This window comes from Lagenorhynchus albirostris, chromosome 13 (assembly GCF_949774975.1).
Source record: "Lagenorhynchus albirostris chromosome 13, mLagAlb1.1, whole genome shotgun sequence".
In the NCBI taxonomy this organism is placed as follows: Eukaryota; Metazoa; Chordata; class Mammalia; order Artiodactyla; family Delphinidae; genus Lagenorhynchus; species Lagenorhynchus albirostris.
Genome location: NC_083107.1, coordinates 71,326,103 through 71,340,593, shown reverse-complemented (window position 1 = coordinate 71,340,593; position 14,491 = coordinate 71,326,103). Strand labels below are relative to the sequence as shown.

General features: G+C 57.9%; 1 protein-coding gene across 5 annotated transcripts in view; it reads left to right on the top strand.

The window, feature by feature from the left end:
• KLHL29 (kelch like family member 29) overlaps positions 1-14,491 on the top strand; it is a 311,729-nt gene that overhangs the window by 287,485 nt on the left and 9,753 nt on the right. For all 5 annotated transcript variants that reach the window (XR_009544133.1, XM_060169436.1, XM_060169435.1 and 2 more), the window contains 5 exons: positions 8,931-9,133; positions 10,268-10,527; positions 13,222-13,420; positions 13,563-13,745; positions 13,951-14,131. Coding sequence is in view for 4 of the 5 variants with exons in the window: in XM_060169436.1 (XP_060025419.1) it covers positions 8,931-9,133; positions 10,268-10,527; positions 13,222-13,420; positions 13,563-13,745; positions 13,951-14,131 (1,026 nt within the window). In the remaining variant the exon portion in view is untranslated. The remainder of the gene's footprint in view (positions 1-8,930; positions 9,134-10,267; positions 10,528-13,221; positions 13,421-13,562; positions 13,746-13,950; positions 14,132-14,491) is intronic.

Below are 14,491 nucleotides of genomic sequence, written 5' to 3'. Positions count from 1 at the left end.
CTTTTGTGTCGCTTTTCTCCTCCCCTCTCTTGCAGGTTCCTGAAGCGTGACTCCCTGTCACAGAGCCAGTAGCCATCTCTCCTCCGCCCCCTCCTCCCCCCCCAGTGCCCTCTCACACACAGCCTCAGAGCAGCCACTGTCCCCAGCCCTGCCCACACAGCTTTGCTGGTCTCCAGGGGCCTCTGCCAGCAGTAGACAACACCCTGCCCCACCTGCCGAGGATCCTACTTTCTCAGTGGCTCACAAGCCCTCCCTGAGATTAGGAGGACTGCAGACTCCACTTTAAGGGACCACTTGCACGCTGCCCCCACTGGGCCAGCACGTGTCCCCAGCACCATCGTCACTGCTGTCGATAGTGAACTTAACGCTAGGAAAGCACTTCGACCAGACCATCCCCCACCGAGGAGCACGAGGCACCCAAGGGGTCGCTTGTCCCCAGCCAGAGTCGGGGAGAATTGACTTGTAGCTAAAGCCTCATTCACGCTGCATGTCTTGATACTTGTACTCGGAGCCTAAAACCGGCGCTATCTGAGCACAGACCAGGTGTGTCCTAAACACGGTCTCTCTCAGCCTTCGCTCCCCTCCCCTTCTGCCCTCTGCCCTGGCTATTTCTACCTGAATGAGTCTTAATGGTGCATGAGCATTTTTTTTTCCATTATGTTGATTTTTTAATTTGTCTGCTTCATACCCTTGCAAAGACGTTAGGGGCCACCTTCTAGCGCCTTAGTGAGGGAGAGCAGCCGAGGGGGCCGGCCCAGGGTAACGCTCCTGTTTCTCTCACCCATCAGCAGATTAATGCCACTGCTCATTTTGCCTTGCAGCCTCTCCGGGGCAGACGCTGAGCCGGGACTGTGCTCAGAGTGGGAGGACAGGACCTCTGCTTGCTTCCCAATGCTGTGTTTGGACTTGCCAACTAACCCCAGAGTGACTGTGTTTTGTTTCAGGATGGCACACTGGCTGGCATCTCCTTTCCAATCTGCTGTGTCCTTTCACTTAGAGCTGAGCTGCCCGGCATGCGAGCCCCGCCGAGCCGCGATGGCCCCAGCCACGCAGGAAGGGGCAGGCTCTTTGTGACTTCCAGTCTCACGGACAGCTCGGGTCTCCCACCCCCAGTGCTTGGGTTCTCTCTGTCCGAGCACAGGGGTCAGGGCCATGAGCTCTGGGGTGAAGGGGCACGGCCAGTGGCCTCTTCAGGCCAAGGGAGGGCTTTGTGCTGCCACTCTTGGCAAATTCTCAACCGACGGTGACCAGCAACTGGCCACTGGATCGCAGGTGTGGCACCTTAGGCCTTGGTCCCTGATCCAGATCAGTTGGAGAGCACAGAGGTGGCAGGATGCAGGGACAGGTTGGTACTGAGCGATGGCCCAGCCCTGGGCTAGAAAGATGTGGGCAAGGGAGCACAGGAGCTCTTTGACTGTCTTCAGAGACCTAACATGTAAACCAAAACCTTGCACACAACAGAGAAGAGATACCACTGGCTGGGAACCCAAAGTAGTGAACGCTTCTTGGACAGACCAAAAAGAAGGAGGAAGAACATTCCAGGCAAAGCATGGGTTGTGGGGAATGTTCTGGAATGCAAGGAATATTCTGGAATGTTTTAGAATATTCCAGGCAAGGGATGGGTTGCCTGGAATGAAAATTTGAGGACAGAGACAGTCATGAGCAGTGGGGATGGGGAGATGGCCTTCTCAGAGATAGGTTGAGCTAGGTTGGGATGGGCAGACAGGCCCTGACCTCCAGGCTAGGGCCCCGGGCTCAGTCTGAGGGTGTGGAGGCCGTCAGGGTAAGTGGAGTGGGGATGCCTACCTTCAGGCAGGAGAACTGCAGGATGTGCCTCAGTAACCCTAACGGGAAAAGATGGGTGCAGGGGCTGAGAGGCAGTCGCCGGAGGAGAGAGGGCAGCCTCTTGGGAGCTGGGAGACCTGGGTTCTACATCTGACTCTGCCACTCAACCTATGACCTCAGGCAAGTCACGTCCTCTCCCTCAGGCCTCGGGTTTTCTCATCTGTAATAGAGGAGGTTGGTTCAAATGATGTCCAGGTTTCCGTCCTGCTCTGACATCCCAGGGTGATAGTGGGGGGCTGGGCAGGGCCTCCCCAGTGCAAGCACGGGGACATGAGAAGGACAAAGTCACAGGCAGGCAGGTCCATGGACCAAGGGCAGGGGAGAGCTAGGGGGAGGTGATGCACTGAGCATTCGGCATGTCGAGTTTTAGCAGCCTGAACATACCCAAGTAGAGACAGCTGGTAGGCAGCCAGACGGATGGATCTGAACCCAGAGAGGTCTGAGGTCTGCGGAGACAGGGCTGTGTCTTCAGCGTACAGGAGGGTCACTCAGCGGGAGAGGTGGCCACAGCAGAGCCCCAAGGTGCCCCTTCAGCTCAAAATCACAAGCTTAATTTGCAGCCAATTTAAATTTGACTCCTCTCGTCCTAACCGTGAGCACACGTCACCATCTCTGCCGATAGCTGCAAACAGATCCCTTCCATGGGGAGGATAGCAGACTCTCTTCCGGAAGGTGATTTCCCTTCCGGCCGTGGAAAATCCTCAAGAATTTCACATTCTTAGTGATCGGGGAGCAGCTGATGTTGCACATCATTTCAGTCTCCTCGAGACTGTGGAGCCTCCAAACCTGTGACCCTGGAGACTTAATGTGCAGTGGCCCAAATGGCCCAGCAGGGGAGACGGGGCCCTGCCCGCCGAACCCCAGGCAGGGTCTTCCCTCTCAGGCAGCTGCACTAACACAAGCAGAGGGTGTGGGGACGATCTGTGGGACATGACACGCTGGTCCTTACCTTCGTGAGGGCCTAGGTGAGCACCGTCAGAGGTGGGGGGGGCCCAACCTCTGCCGTCCTGGAACCCCCAGGCCTCGAGGCTCGGACTGGACTCCCTCCCACCTCTAGCCTGGGGCGGGTGATACATTCACCGCTTTGGCCCCATTGAGGACCCTGTCCCAGCCCCAGCCCCAGCCCCAGTGTGGATGCCCTCACCTGGAGCCCCTCCCAGGTACTGGTCTTGTGAGAATCACTGGATGGGGTGGGTCTGTGCCCTCGGGGGGCCCATGGTCTGGGCGGGGAGAAAGTGTAAAGAAGTGTGGCTGGGAGAGCAGGATGAGGGTAGCAGTGGAGGTTTGGAGCTCCCAGGCCGAGTGCCTGACTCCACAGGGGCAGGGGCATTCGGGCACAGTCCCTGGGAAGAGGTGGCATCTGGCTTGGGTTTTGAACCCAGAGGGGAATTGGCCAGGCAGGTGAGGGCAGGGCCTCGGGACAGCAGGGGGTGAAGGCAGCGCGAGTGACCTGGTGTCCCTGCAACGCCAAGTGCGAGGTGAAGACGGAGGGAATGAGGCGGCGCGGGAGGGGGGAGCCGGGTCATGGGGCTCTGTTTTAAGCCTGGGGTGTCATGGTCAGACTTGCAATTCATAAAGGTGACACTTGGACCGTGAGTGGGAGAGCCGGGTCTCAGAGTGCCCTCTGGACCGGTCTCTGATTCCCCTTCGGCCCATCAGCACCCCCCATCAGCCCCCCCACCCCACCAGCCCCCTGGCCGTGCAGACTTCCTGCCCAGAGCCCCATTCTCCAGGCTCCGGGCCGACCCCCACTGTGTCCACCTGTTCCTCCTTCACCTGGGCTCATGCTTTTGCCGAGGCTGCAACAGCTTCTTGCCCTTCGTCTTCCCTTATTTAGTTTCAAACTCTAGTCTTCTTCCTCTGACAAGGGCAAGATCCAGCCCACAGGGAGCCTTGCTGAGATGTCTAATGTCATCCTGCAAACCCTCCCACTGACCCTGAGGGGCAGGTGCCATTAGTACCCCCATTCTACAGGTAAAGGGATGGAGGCAAGAGAATTTTAGGTAAACAGTAGATCTGGGATTTGAACTGAGGTCTGACTCCAAAGCTCATGCTCTTACCATCATCCATCTGCTAGCCCAGGGAAGAACAAAACCGCACTTTTTGTTTGTGCACAATTTGTAAGGAAGGGAAATAAAATCTCAGTGTTGACAGTGTAGACAGATATGCAAGGAAAAGGGACGCAGAGTGTGTGTGTGTACTCGTGCACGCGTGTGTATCTATTAGAAACACTTGTAAACTAGCCACAGGATCTGCCCAAGAGAAGACACAATCCCCCCCTGAGACAGGTACCTAAGTGGCAGGACCTCTCCCTCACACCCAGGAGGGGCTGGGTCCCCCGGAGTGAGGGCTGGAAGGGGCTCGAAGAGGCCAGGAGAAGAGCGCACGAGGCCATGGGAAGCTCAAAGCAAAGCCCAGGCCGAGACAACTGGGCTGCCCCATTATCCATCTGTTGCCCCATCTGTGTCCCTATGAACCAGGTGAAAACCCAGCAGGAAAAGGAGCTGCAACTCTGTCTTTGGATAATGTGAAGGCTAGTGCTGCGTAACAACCAGGCCTCACCTGCATCCCGGCTGGAGGGGGAACCCCAGGAGGACTGAGTGGAGGAGAAGACTGTGGGCTGAGCCTCCTTCCAGGTTTCAGGAAAGAAGGAGGATAGGTTTGAGCAGACTAGACCTAGTGGGGTCCTGGGGATGCAGCCCCCAAGTCACAAGAGTCACTTCTCAACCCCAGCAAGCAGGACCTAGGTCTGCCCTGGACTTTCTCTTTGGGATCATAAAGGAGAAGTCCCTTCACTTGTCCCCCAGGAGCCAAGGAGCTCTGGGGGATGCTTGGTGCCACCAGGGGCACTGGCTGCCCTCACTGGCTGCGTGGGCTGCAGGCCCCATCAGAGGGGACGGGACTGTTCTTTAGAGACAGCAGGGACACTGCCCTCCCTTCCGAGAGTGTGGGAGGAAATGTTCAGCCCCAGAGGAGCACTGCCCCCTGGTCCCACCAGATGGGACAGAGACCTGGCGTTCTACCTTCCAGCGGAAACCCTCATCTCGCTAAGCCTGTGGGAGCCACCGACGTGTTTGAACTATATCCTCTTTTCATAGTAAATGAAAACAGATGGACAAACTGATTTTGTGCAGGTTGATTTTCACAAGCCCCATGTGTAGACTCTGGGCTTCTCGCTCCAGCTCCCTCTCCAGAGGAAGCTAAAAGGATCTCTCTAATTGAGTGGCACAGACCCGGGATGTAGGGGAGCCCAACAGACGTTAACGCAGGAGTCAAGCCATATGCCTTTGCCCTCCTGCCCTGAGACGCTGGGCATTTGTGGGTGGCAGTCTGCCCCCTTTTCTGGGAGAATAGAGCAGTGTGACTAGAAGAGCAGATAGTCACACATCCCTAATGCTGGCAGAATGACATGAGCCAGACTTATTGCCAGGAAAGTCCTCAGAGCCAATGAGTCTGGTGTGTGCTTGTGTTTGTGCCCTGGAGCTGATGACACACTTGAGTGCCTCTCTGTGGGGCAGGGTGGGCATCATGTCAGGAGGGTGAGGTCACCCTCCTGAGCAGAGCAGGGTACCATCCACGTTCATCCCTGCTCCGTGACTGTCCCCACCCACCACTGCCCCAACAGTTCCAGGTCCAGCTTGCAAAATGAAGGCATCTGATCACTGAGGTGTGTGAGGGGTAGATGAGGCACTCTGTCCTGAATTCTGGAGAAGGCAGCTCTTATCCCACGTGAGTGAAGTGTTAATGGTAGGGTCGCAAACATCCTGATATTGGGGCTGAGGCATTCCCAGCACATCCACAGACTTAGGCCTGCCAAGCAGAGGCTGTGTCCCACACCTTAGAGACACAGCCCATCTTGGGAGAAGGTGACCCCAGGAAGTTTTAGTTTTCTGATAGAACCTGGAGGACCTGTGTGGACTGGGCAGCTCCAGCCTGACCCTCACTCCCATGCTCCGACCCCCAATTGTCGGGTCCATAGCCCCACCCTGATAAGGCTAAGGCTGCCCGATCCTGCCCTGCTCCCCCTTCTCCAAGGTCATATCATGACCCCGATGGCCCAGCAGCTCCCCAGATACTCCATGGGGCTGAGAGAAATGGGATGCTCAGACCCCCAGACCCAGCTCAGGAGAGGGACAGAATGGTTATCTGGGGAGGACACAGCTCCCCACTGGTGACCAGGGCCACCCATCAAGGGCGATACCTCCCAGGGGGTCCTTGCTCAGAGGGAAGAGGTCTAAGGAGCACAGAGGTCCCGTCCCAAGACAGTCTGATGGTCAGGGTTGGAGAGTGGCCACTGGCCTACCTCTGCCCCCACAGCTGTCCAGCCACACAAGAATGCCTGTGTGGACCATCAACATGCCTGTGCAGGGGAGCTGCATGAGGCCTCACTGTCGGGGGCCTCTCTTCCTCCAGATCTTGAACTCAGTCACATGACAAAGTCTCCATCCCGTCCCCAAGAGTTCCTCATTCCGAGAGGAATGGTCAGTCAGCTCACAGTGTCTGGCATCTGGCCCCAGGGGCCTCCAGCCACTCCCCACAGGGTGCCCAGCGGCCCCCTCCTCTCCAGGTTGCCCCCATGGGAAGTGGGGGGTCTGGAGGAGCAGAGCCTCAGCTGAGCATCACAGGAACAGCGGTCCTCTTCAACCCTGGACAGAACCTGCAATGGTTGACATCCCATGAGCCTCCTCAAGCAACCCCTTGGCTCCTAGCCATGCGAGCATCACCTTGTCCCCAGGACCCTCTCCCTGGCTCAGATTCTGGGCAAGACAACATCTCCCCACAAGTGCAGCCATGCAGGTCCCATCAGACTATAACTCAGGGCCGGGGGCTCCGCTGGCCTTCCATCTACCCAACACCTGTCCTCACAGGGTTGTTCCTTGGTTCTCGGGGTCACAGGTCACATGCATTTCAGTGCGTGTGTGTGCACATCCTAAAGTCCCACCTCAGCTCTTCACTGATTTTGTGCTGAGGACTCGTGGGGAGACTGGAGGGCTGGCCAGAGGGGGAGGCAGCAGTGGCTGTGAGCATTGGGAGAAGGGGAGCAGCCTTACTTTGGCCTCATCAGCCCTGCCCTGGCTGTGGCCCAACGTGACCTCTGCAGAGCATGAAGGGCGTGGGGGTGAGGGTGTGGAGGCCAGAGAGTGGCAGGTCGGAAGGAAGGCAGAGTCGAGTAAGAGGTTGACCAGATGGCCCCGGAGGCCTGGGGTGTGGAGAATGTCTGTGGTTTCAAGTGATCACATAATAAACCATTTTTATACTTAACAAAGTCACCCAAGCATGGGACTCCATCCTAACAGGAGAACACTAGGTGTGTTAAGACACTTTAAAACTCACACACACTGCGTACATCTATGGGTTTGAGAAGGGGCTCTGCTCAGACCCTCTGTTTAGCCTGTACCTTTCCGCTCAGCTTTCTGGCCCTGCCCAGGGCTCGAGGCAGAATGAAGCCTTCAGGGCCCTGGTCAGATGAGCCATCCTACGTGGAGGTGCAGAGTGGCACCCCTGGGAGGGGGGCCTGGACGCAGGCTCACTGCTTCACCTGTTCCCTGCCAGGTCATATTTGTATTGTAAAGGCCATGGGAGGCCAGTGCCTAACCAGAGAGAATGTTGCTCAAACGGTGGCATTTCAGGTTCTGTCGTGTAGAGCAGAGTCTCCCGGGAAGGTATCTTCCAGCCTCTGTCACTTGAACTCTATGGGACTTTGGACCTCATCCAGTTCAGTCCTCTGTTTTGCAGATAAGGAGCCTGAGGGCCAGAGAGACCAAGGCTGCCCGCCTGTCGGTGGCAGAGCTGGGGCACCCAGGTCCCCTAACTCCCTGCTTACACGGGAGTCGGCCTCTCTCTGGGGCCAGCCTGTTCACCCCCCGGACACCTGCACACCCCCACTGCCGGCCACAGGTGCACCCAAGGGACCAGTCACAAGAGTCTCGGCCCCTGGCCTCCTCAGGACAGGGTGGGGAGGCAGGGCCAGGAACGCAGAGGTCATTTCCCAGCACGTGGCTGAACCCAGCCCCCCCGGGGCAGGACCAGGCTCAGTGCGGGTAGCAGGACAGGTCAGAGCGGCCGAGACCGCGTGCCAAGCCGATGGCCTCTGAGAACCCTGCCTCCCTCCTAACTCTCTGGGTGTTTCTCCTCTTGGTCACTTCTCGATTGGTGTTACTTTTGCTTCATCTTATCTGTTTCCTTCCAGGTCCAGCTTTAGGGTGCGGCTGCCAGGCCTTAGGAGCCTTTGCAATGGTTTTGTATTTCTGTAGACACCAGATATAAACATATTTATATATCTGTGTCCCTCCCCTGCTCCCCCCAGTTCACAAGCCCGATGCACACTCTACACGCAGGCCACTCTGACCTCTGACCCCGTGTTCCATGTGGCAGGAGGCCCCGCCCCGGGCCAGGTCCTAGGTCATGGCTGCTGGCTGTCTGTGGCGGAAGTCCTTGGTTGTTCTCCCTCCCCTCCTCCTGGCTCTAACCATTCTGTCCGTCTATCTCGTCTCGTCCTCAGTTTCCAAGCAATGTCATGAAGGGCTTCCTTTCCATGCCTAAAAGGAAACAATATGTTTTTGGAAAGAGGTGGGGTTGGAGTCAGGGTTCCGGGACGGCTTGGGGCCCTCAGTCTTCAGGGCAATCAAGGGATTGGCTGCGATCGCAGGCGTTTGGGAGCCTCAGTCACGCTGGAGATTCTCCCACTGGAGGCAGACGGGCCCCGCGGCCCAGGACCTGCCGGCCACGTTTTGTTTGGCGGAGACGCCGGGGCCAGCAGTGGAGCCGAACCGTATTGTTTCCCTTTGAGGCCAGTCTTGGTCCTCGTCCCCATCCACAGCTCATGCTTTTTGATTTGCATCTTTTTTTGCATGGACATGCCGAGTAGTGATAAGCAGGGTTTTCTGTTCTTCTGGGCGTCTCTGGTCAGACTCTTCTCTTTCAGATCCCGTGTAAGGTCGCTAGGTTCAGGTGTGTCATTGCTGTGTCCCTTGAGTCCTAAAAGGAAGGGCGTGACCGAGGTGTGCAGGGAGACCTAGCCCTGTGAGGAGGCGGCGCCGTGGCCGCAGGGCGGCAGGTAAGGACACCCTGGTCTCTGTGCCTAGGTCGGTGCAAGACGGCAGCCAGTGCGGCCGGGAGAAGCTGGAGCTCGTCCTGTCCAACCTGCAGGCCGACGTCCTTGAGCTGCTGCTGGAGTTTGTCTACACGGGCTCCCTGGTCATCGACTCGGCCAACGCCAAGACCCTGCTAGAGGCAGCCAGCAAGTTCCAGTTCCACACCTTCTGCAAAGTCTGCGTGTCCTTTCTCGGTGAGCCGCAGGGAACAGGGCTGATGTGCAAACAGCTCAAAAACAGCAAGGATCGAGAGGAAAGGGCTGTGCGTGCCCAGCCAGACCGCCTCAGGGTGTAGCTGGATTCCACAGCAGTTTTAAGGTGATAATTCGGGTTAACTGTGCACAAAGGCCTCTGCTCACTGGCGGACAGAGATGTTCTCTGCATCGCTCCTCTGAGGGCCAGAAAGGCCACACCGGGACCCCGGGCAGCCTTGTGAGGACAAATGGACCGAGAAGCCTGTGTGAATGGTCTGTTCATGGGGAGCCTGTGCCCTGGCCTCACAGCCCTGCTCTCTAAACACTGAACAAACTTGCTTCTATTAGACCCAACCCAGAGAATACACTCACTTTACAGTTTGGAGCTGCCCAGTTCGGTGAGAGCAGGGAGAGGGAGGGGCAGAGACAGGAGTCACCAGAACCGGCCTGAGTGTGGAGTGAGAGAGGCAGGGATGGGAACAGGCCAGGTGGGGATGGCCAGGGGCCTGAGACGTGACCTTGGGGGAATGAGCCATCTAGAAGAGTCAGGAACCACAAAAGTGATGGGCCTCCTGGGACCCAGACACGTCTAGACTAGAATAACCATTAGTCAGATCTCAGGAGCTCTGGCCAGACTGACCCCAGGTCTGGAGGTCAGGTTGGGTGAGGCCGAGACCCATGGGAGGTGGTGGGTGGGCTTATAAGGGGTGTTACTGCTACCATGACTCTAAAGTAGAAGGCTGGGACCCCAGACGTGCCTGTCACAATTATGGCAGACACCATAAGCCTCAGTGTGACCCCCCAAGTCCAGGCCTCTTCCACTCACAGGCACTGAAAAAGGTCTGAGCCCGGCACTGACACTCCATACCTCAGTCTCGGCCCCTCTGCCGGGACCTGCAGCAGCAGAGGGAGGCCCCGGGGAAGTCAGCATGAGACGGGGCAGAGAAAAAGCCAGAAAATGGATCTGAAGATCCAGGAACACAGGAAATGGGCTTGTGGGAACTCTGAATGCTGAAGGCGGGTCACAAAGATATGAGCTCAGAGAGGGATCCAGAGTGACAGGCGATGGGGACGGGTGGTGACCCCTTCCAGGGCCCTGCAGTCAGTGGTCCCGTCCTGTGCTCTTGCCCCCAGAGAAGCAGCTGACGGCCAGCAACTGCCTGGGGGTGCTGGCCATGGCCGAGGCCATGCAGTGCAGCGAGCTCTACCACATGGCCAAGGCCTTTGCGCTGCAGATCTTCCCCGAGGTGGCGACCCAGGAGGAGATCCTAAACATCTCCAAGGATGACTTCATTGCCTACATCGCCAATGACAGCCTCAACACCAAGGCCGAGGAGCTAGTGTACGAGACCGTCATCAAGTGGATCAAGAAAGACCCCGTGTCCCGTGCGCAGGTAGGGCCTGCCCTACCCCCACCCGGCTTGCCCCTTCTCCCTCACAGTACAGGGATGGTGTCTGGAGCAAGGGGCCAGGAAATTAGAGGAGGCAGGGCTGCCTGGTCTGACCAGCAGTGGGAGCATCTGAGAGCCAGCAGGCCCGGGCAGGGAGGCTGGACCAGCTCCCGTGGGTGCAGAGCGGTGAAGGGGGATGAGAGATGAGAAATCAGGCACTAGAGGGTTCTCTAGGGCTGGCATTACACCTGAAGGAGACCCAAGCCAACCGAGAGGCCGCAGGGCCAGGTGCGCAGCACCAGGACCCTGCAGGGAGAGAAGTGTGTGCCTGAGCCAGGGCGCCCTGGGCTCCCGTGAGCTCGGACCCAGCAGCAGGAGCCCCACCCACGCTCGGGCTGTTGAGAGCGTGGAGAGCACCTGGACCGAGCAGAAACCACCGCCCGCCTGATGGGAGGGAGGGCGAGTCCCTCAGGGGGGACAGCTGAAGAAATCAGAGCCGGAGCCCGGGGCGGAAGGAAAAGAGAGCAGGGTCCGCAGGAGGGCCCCTGAGTTACAGGAAATCGAGCACAGCCCGGAAGGATCTCCGGCCAACGGCCTTGCTGAGAACGGAATTACCTTGGTTCTAACATGTGAGGAGCTCCCGGCCGTTAGTGCAGACACACAGGTAGCTCTCAGGAGAGCTCAGAGGCCCCCCAGAGAGCAGCAAATGGGAGGACAGAGTCAGGGAGGCGGGAGCCCAGAACGAGCTGAGGCAGCTGAGTGAAACGTGACAGGGGCTACTTCGTTGCGTGCGGAACAAGAAGAGGCATGAGGGAGGGAGGGATGGGGCGGGCGGGGGCATTCACAGCCTTGAGTGGATACAGGACGCAGACATGGCTCTCCACCCCTGCCCCAGCCACTGGGCCCAGGAGAAGGCGGTCCTCTGACTGATCAGGCGGGGTCGGGGCAAGATTCATTTTCAGAGGAAGGAAGTCAGGTTGGGTGGCTGTAGTAATGACCACCACCGTCCACCACAATGCCCAAATCTGTCTCCAGCCCAGACCTCTGCCTTTGATTGTCTACTGGACACCTCCAGCCCATGTCCCCCAAGCCCCTCTAATTCATAAACCCCCAGACCTACACATCTTGTTGTGTTCCTTATTCCAGTTCTGCCCATTACCCATGGCAGAAGTTGAGAGTCCTCCCACACCTTCCACCTCCACTTGGCCACACACCACTGCCACTTGTGCCTCCTCTTACGAGAGCCAGCTTCTCTCTCTCCCCATTCAAGGCCCCTCATCTCACCAGGATGACTGCAGTCGTCTCCTGAGAGGTTTCCCCGCCTTCAGTCTCCTCCTTCCAAATTCATTCCCACCCTGCAGCCTCGTGGTCTTCCTAGGAGCATGTTTGGTCCTGTAATTTCTCTGTTTAAAGCCCCTCATGAGGGACTTCCCTGGCAGTCCAGCAGTTAAGACTTGGCGCTTTCACGGCAGAGGGCACGGGTTCGATCCCCGGTCCAGGACCTAAGATCCCACATGCCACGTGGCACGGCTCCCCAAAAAATTTTTAATAAAACTTTAAAAAATAAAAATAAATAAAGTAAAACCCCTCATGAGTGCTCCCATCCACTCTGCAGGAAACACTACACAGCCCTTGGCAGACAAGGCAGGAGGTCAGCGGAGGCCAGTGTCTAGCTGACCTCTCCAGTCTCATTTCCCCCTGTCTGCTGCCCAATGCCCAGCAGAAGCCTCCTGCATCCAAATCCATAGAGTCCCCCAAATGCAACACTCTCTTTCACACTCCGATGCCTCTGGGTGTGCTTTGAATCCCTCCCCCTCCCCCACCCCCAGTCCGCCTTAGGCCTGGAAAAGTTGGCAATCCTTCCACACCCGGCTCAGATGGTACCCACTCTGGGGAGCCTCCTCTCCTGCACTCCCACAACCCCTAACTAGACTCTTGCTGTGGGAAGAGTCCTTTTATGTGATGGATCCCTTCCCCACCCTTAAACTCTGTATACCTGGAGGTCAGGGACCAGGTCTTATTAGTCTTTGCACCCCCAATAGCACACTCAATGCACGGCAAAGAGTGGTCACCGATTAGTTGTTGGATGAAACTAAAATACAGTGATGAGCAAAGAGTTTGCCAGACAAGAGGGAGATTCACATCAGTCCATGAAAAGCCTTTGATGCAGGTGAGGGAGTCCAGTGCGTGCCACAAAAGGGGCTTGCCGGCGATGGGGAGGCACAGGTTCTGACGGTTCTGACTTGCAAGCTCGATGATCACCGTCAGCTGTCCTGGGCCCTCCCACCACCGTCAGCTGTCCTGGGCCCTCCCACCCCTTCCTGAGCTCCTGCCCCACCTCGTCAAGGATCAGGATCCTCATTTCAGTCCCCGGCAGCCTGGTGTGAAGCAGAGGCCCGCGACCTGGGTGGAGGCAGGGAGAAGGTGCTCAAGAGATTGATGGATGGCCCACCCCAGGGTCAGCCACAGCACGCCAGACCTCCCCCTTCCTTCCCTCCTCACCTCCTGCTGCCGGGAGCGCCCATCAGCTCTGCCTAGGCCGGGGTGAGCAGTGTCAACACTCCCAAGCCAAATGCACACTCGAATTACCCCTTTTGCCCAGTCCCACACCTCTCGCTTCTTCCTTCTCAACACACCTCACAAGAGGTGACGCCACCTTCTGATCTAAGAAGACCCCATGCCCCCTTGACCCCGCAGTACTCGGCGGAGCTCCTGGCCGTGGTCCGCCTCCCCTTCATCCACCCCAGCTACCTGCTCAACGTGGTTGACAACGAGGAGCTGATCAAGTCATCAGAAGCATGTCGGGACCTGGTCAACGAGGCCAAACGCTACCACATGCTGCCACACGCCCGCCAGGAGATGCAGACGCCCCGAACGCGGCCCCGCCTCTCAGCAGGTATGGCGGGATATGCCCCGAGCCCCCAAAGGCAGGCGCCACGCCGTCAGCCCAACTCTGGGTGGTCCCCCAAGGAGGCACCAGGCACAGATGCTGACACAGTGTCAGGCTATCCCAAGGGTGCCCATCCGTGTCCCTGCAGGTGTGGCCGAGGTCATCGTTTTGGTTGGGGGCCGTCAGATGGTGGGGATGACCCAGCGCTCGCTGGTGGCTGTCACCTGCTGGAACCCGCAGAACAACAAGTGGTACCCCCTGGCCTCACTGCCTTTCTATGACCGCGAGTTCTTCAGCGTAGTGAGTGCAGGGGACAACATCTACCTTTCAGGTGAGGCCCCTCAGGGCTGGGCTGGGGACCGGGCACAGACTTCCCCAGGGGGCCTCTCCCCACACCAGGGCTAAGGAAGGCCAAGGCCACAAGTGTCTACTTTGCAGGGGAAGCCTTCTCCTCCTGCCCCCAGGGCTGCGCCCGCCCAGCCTGAGACCCTTCCTCACTCCCTGCCCACTCTCTGGACCTCCCATACTGCCCACAGGTGGGATGGAATCAGGGGTGACGCTGGCCGATGTCTGGTGCTACATGTCCCTGCTCGATAACTGGAACCTCGTCTCCAGGATGACGGTCCCCCGCTGTCGGCACAACAGCCTTGTCTATGATGGGAAGATTTACACCCTCGGGGGACTTGGCGTGGCAGGCAATGTGGACCACGTGGAGAGGTAAGGAGGTCACAGTCACGACAGGGGCATCCTCTGACATCCCCCGAGAGCTAAAAGCACATCACTCCCCCTCCCCAAACCCCACCCAATTAAGACCCACTGGAGACTGGACTTTTATTTATTTGTTTATTTATGGCTGTGTTGGGTCTTCGTTGCTGTGCGCAGGCTTTCTCTAGTTGAGGCGAGCGTGGGCTACTCTTTGTTGCGGTGCGCGGGCTTCTCATTGTGGTGGCTTCTTTTGTTGTGGAGCACAAGCTCTAGGCACGGGGGCTTCAGTAGCTGTGGCTCATGGGCTCAGTAGTTGTGGCTCGCGGGCTCTAGAGCGCAGGCTCAGTAGTTGTGGCGCACAGGCTTAGTTGC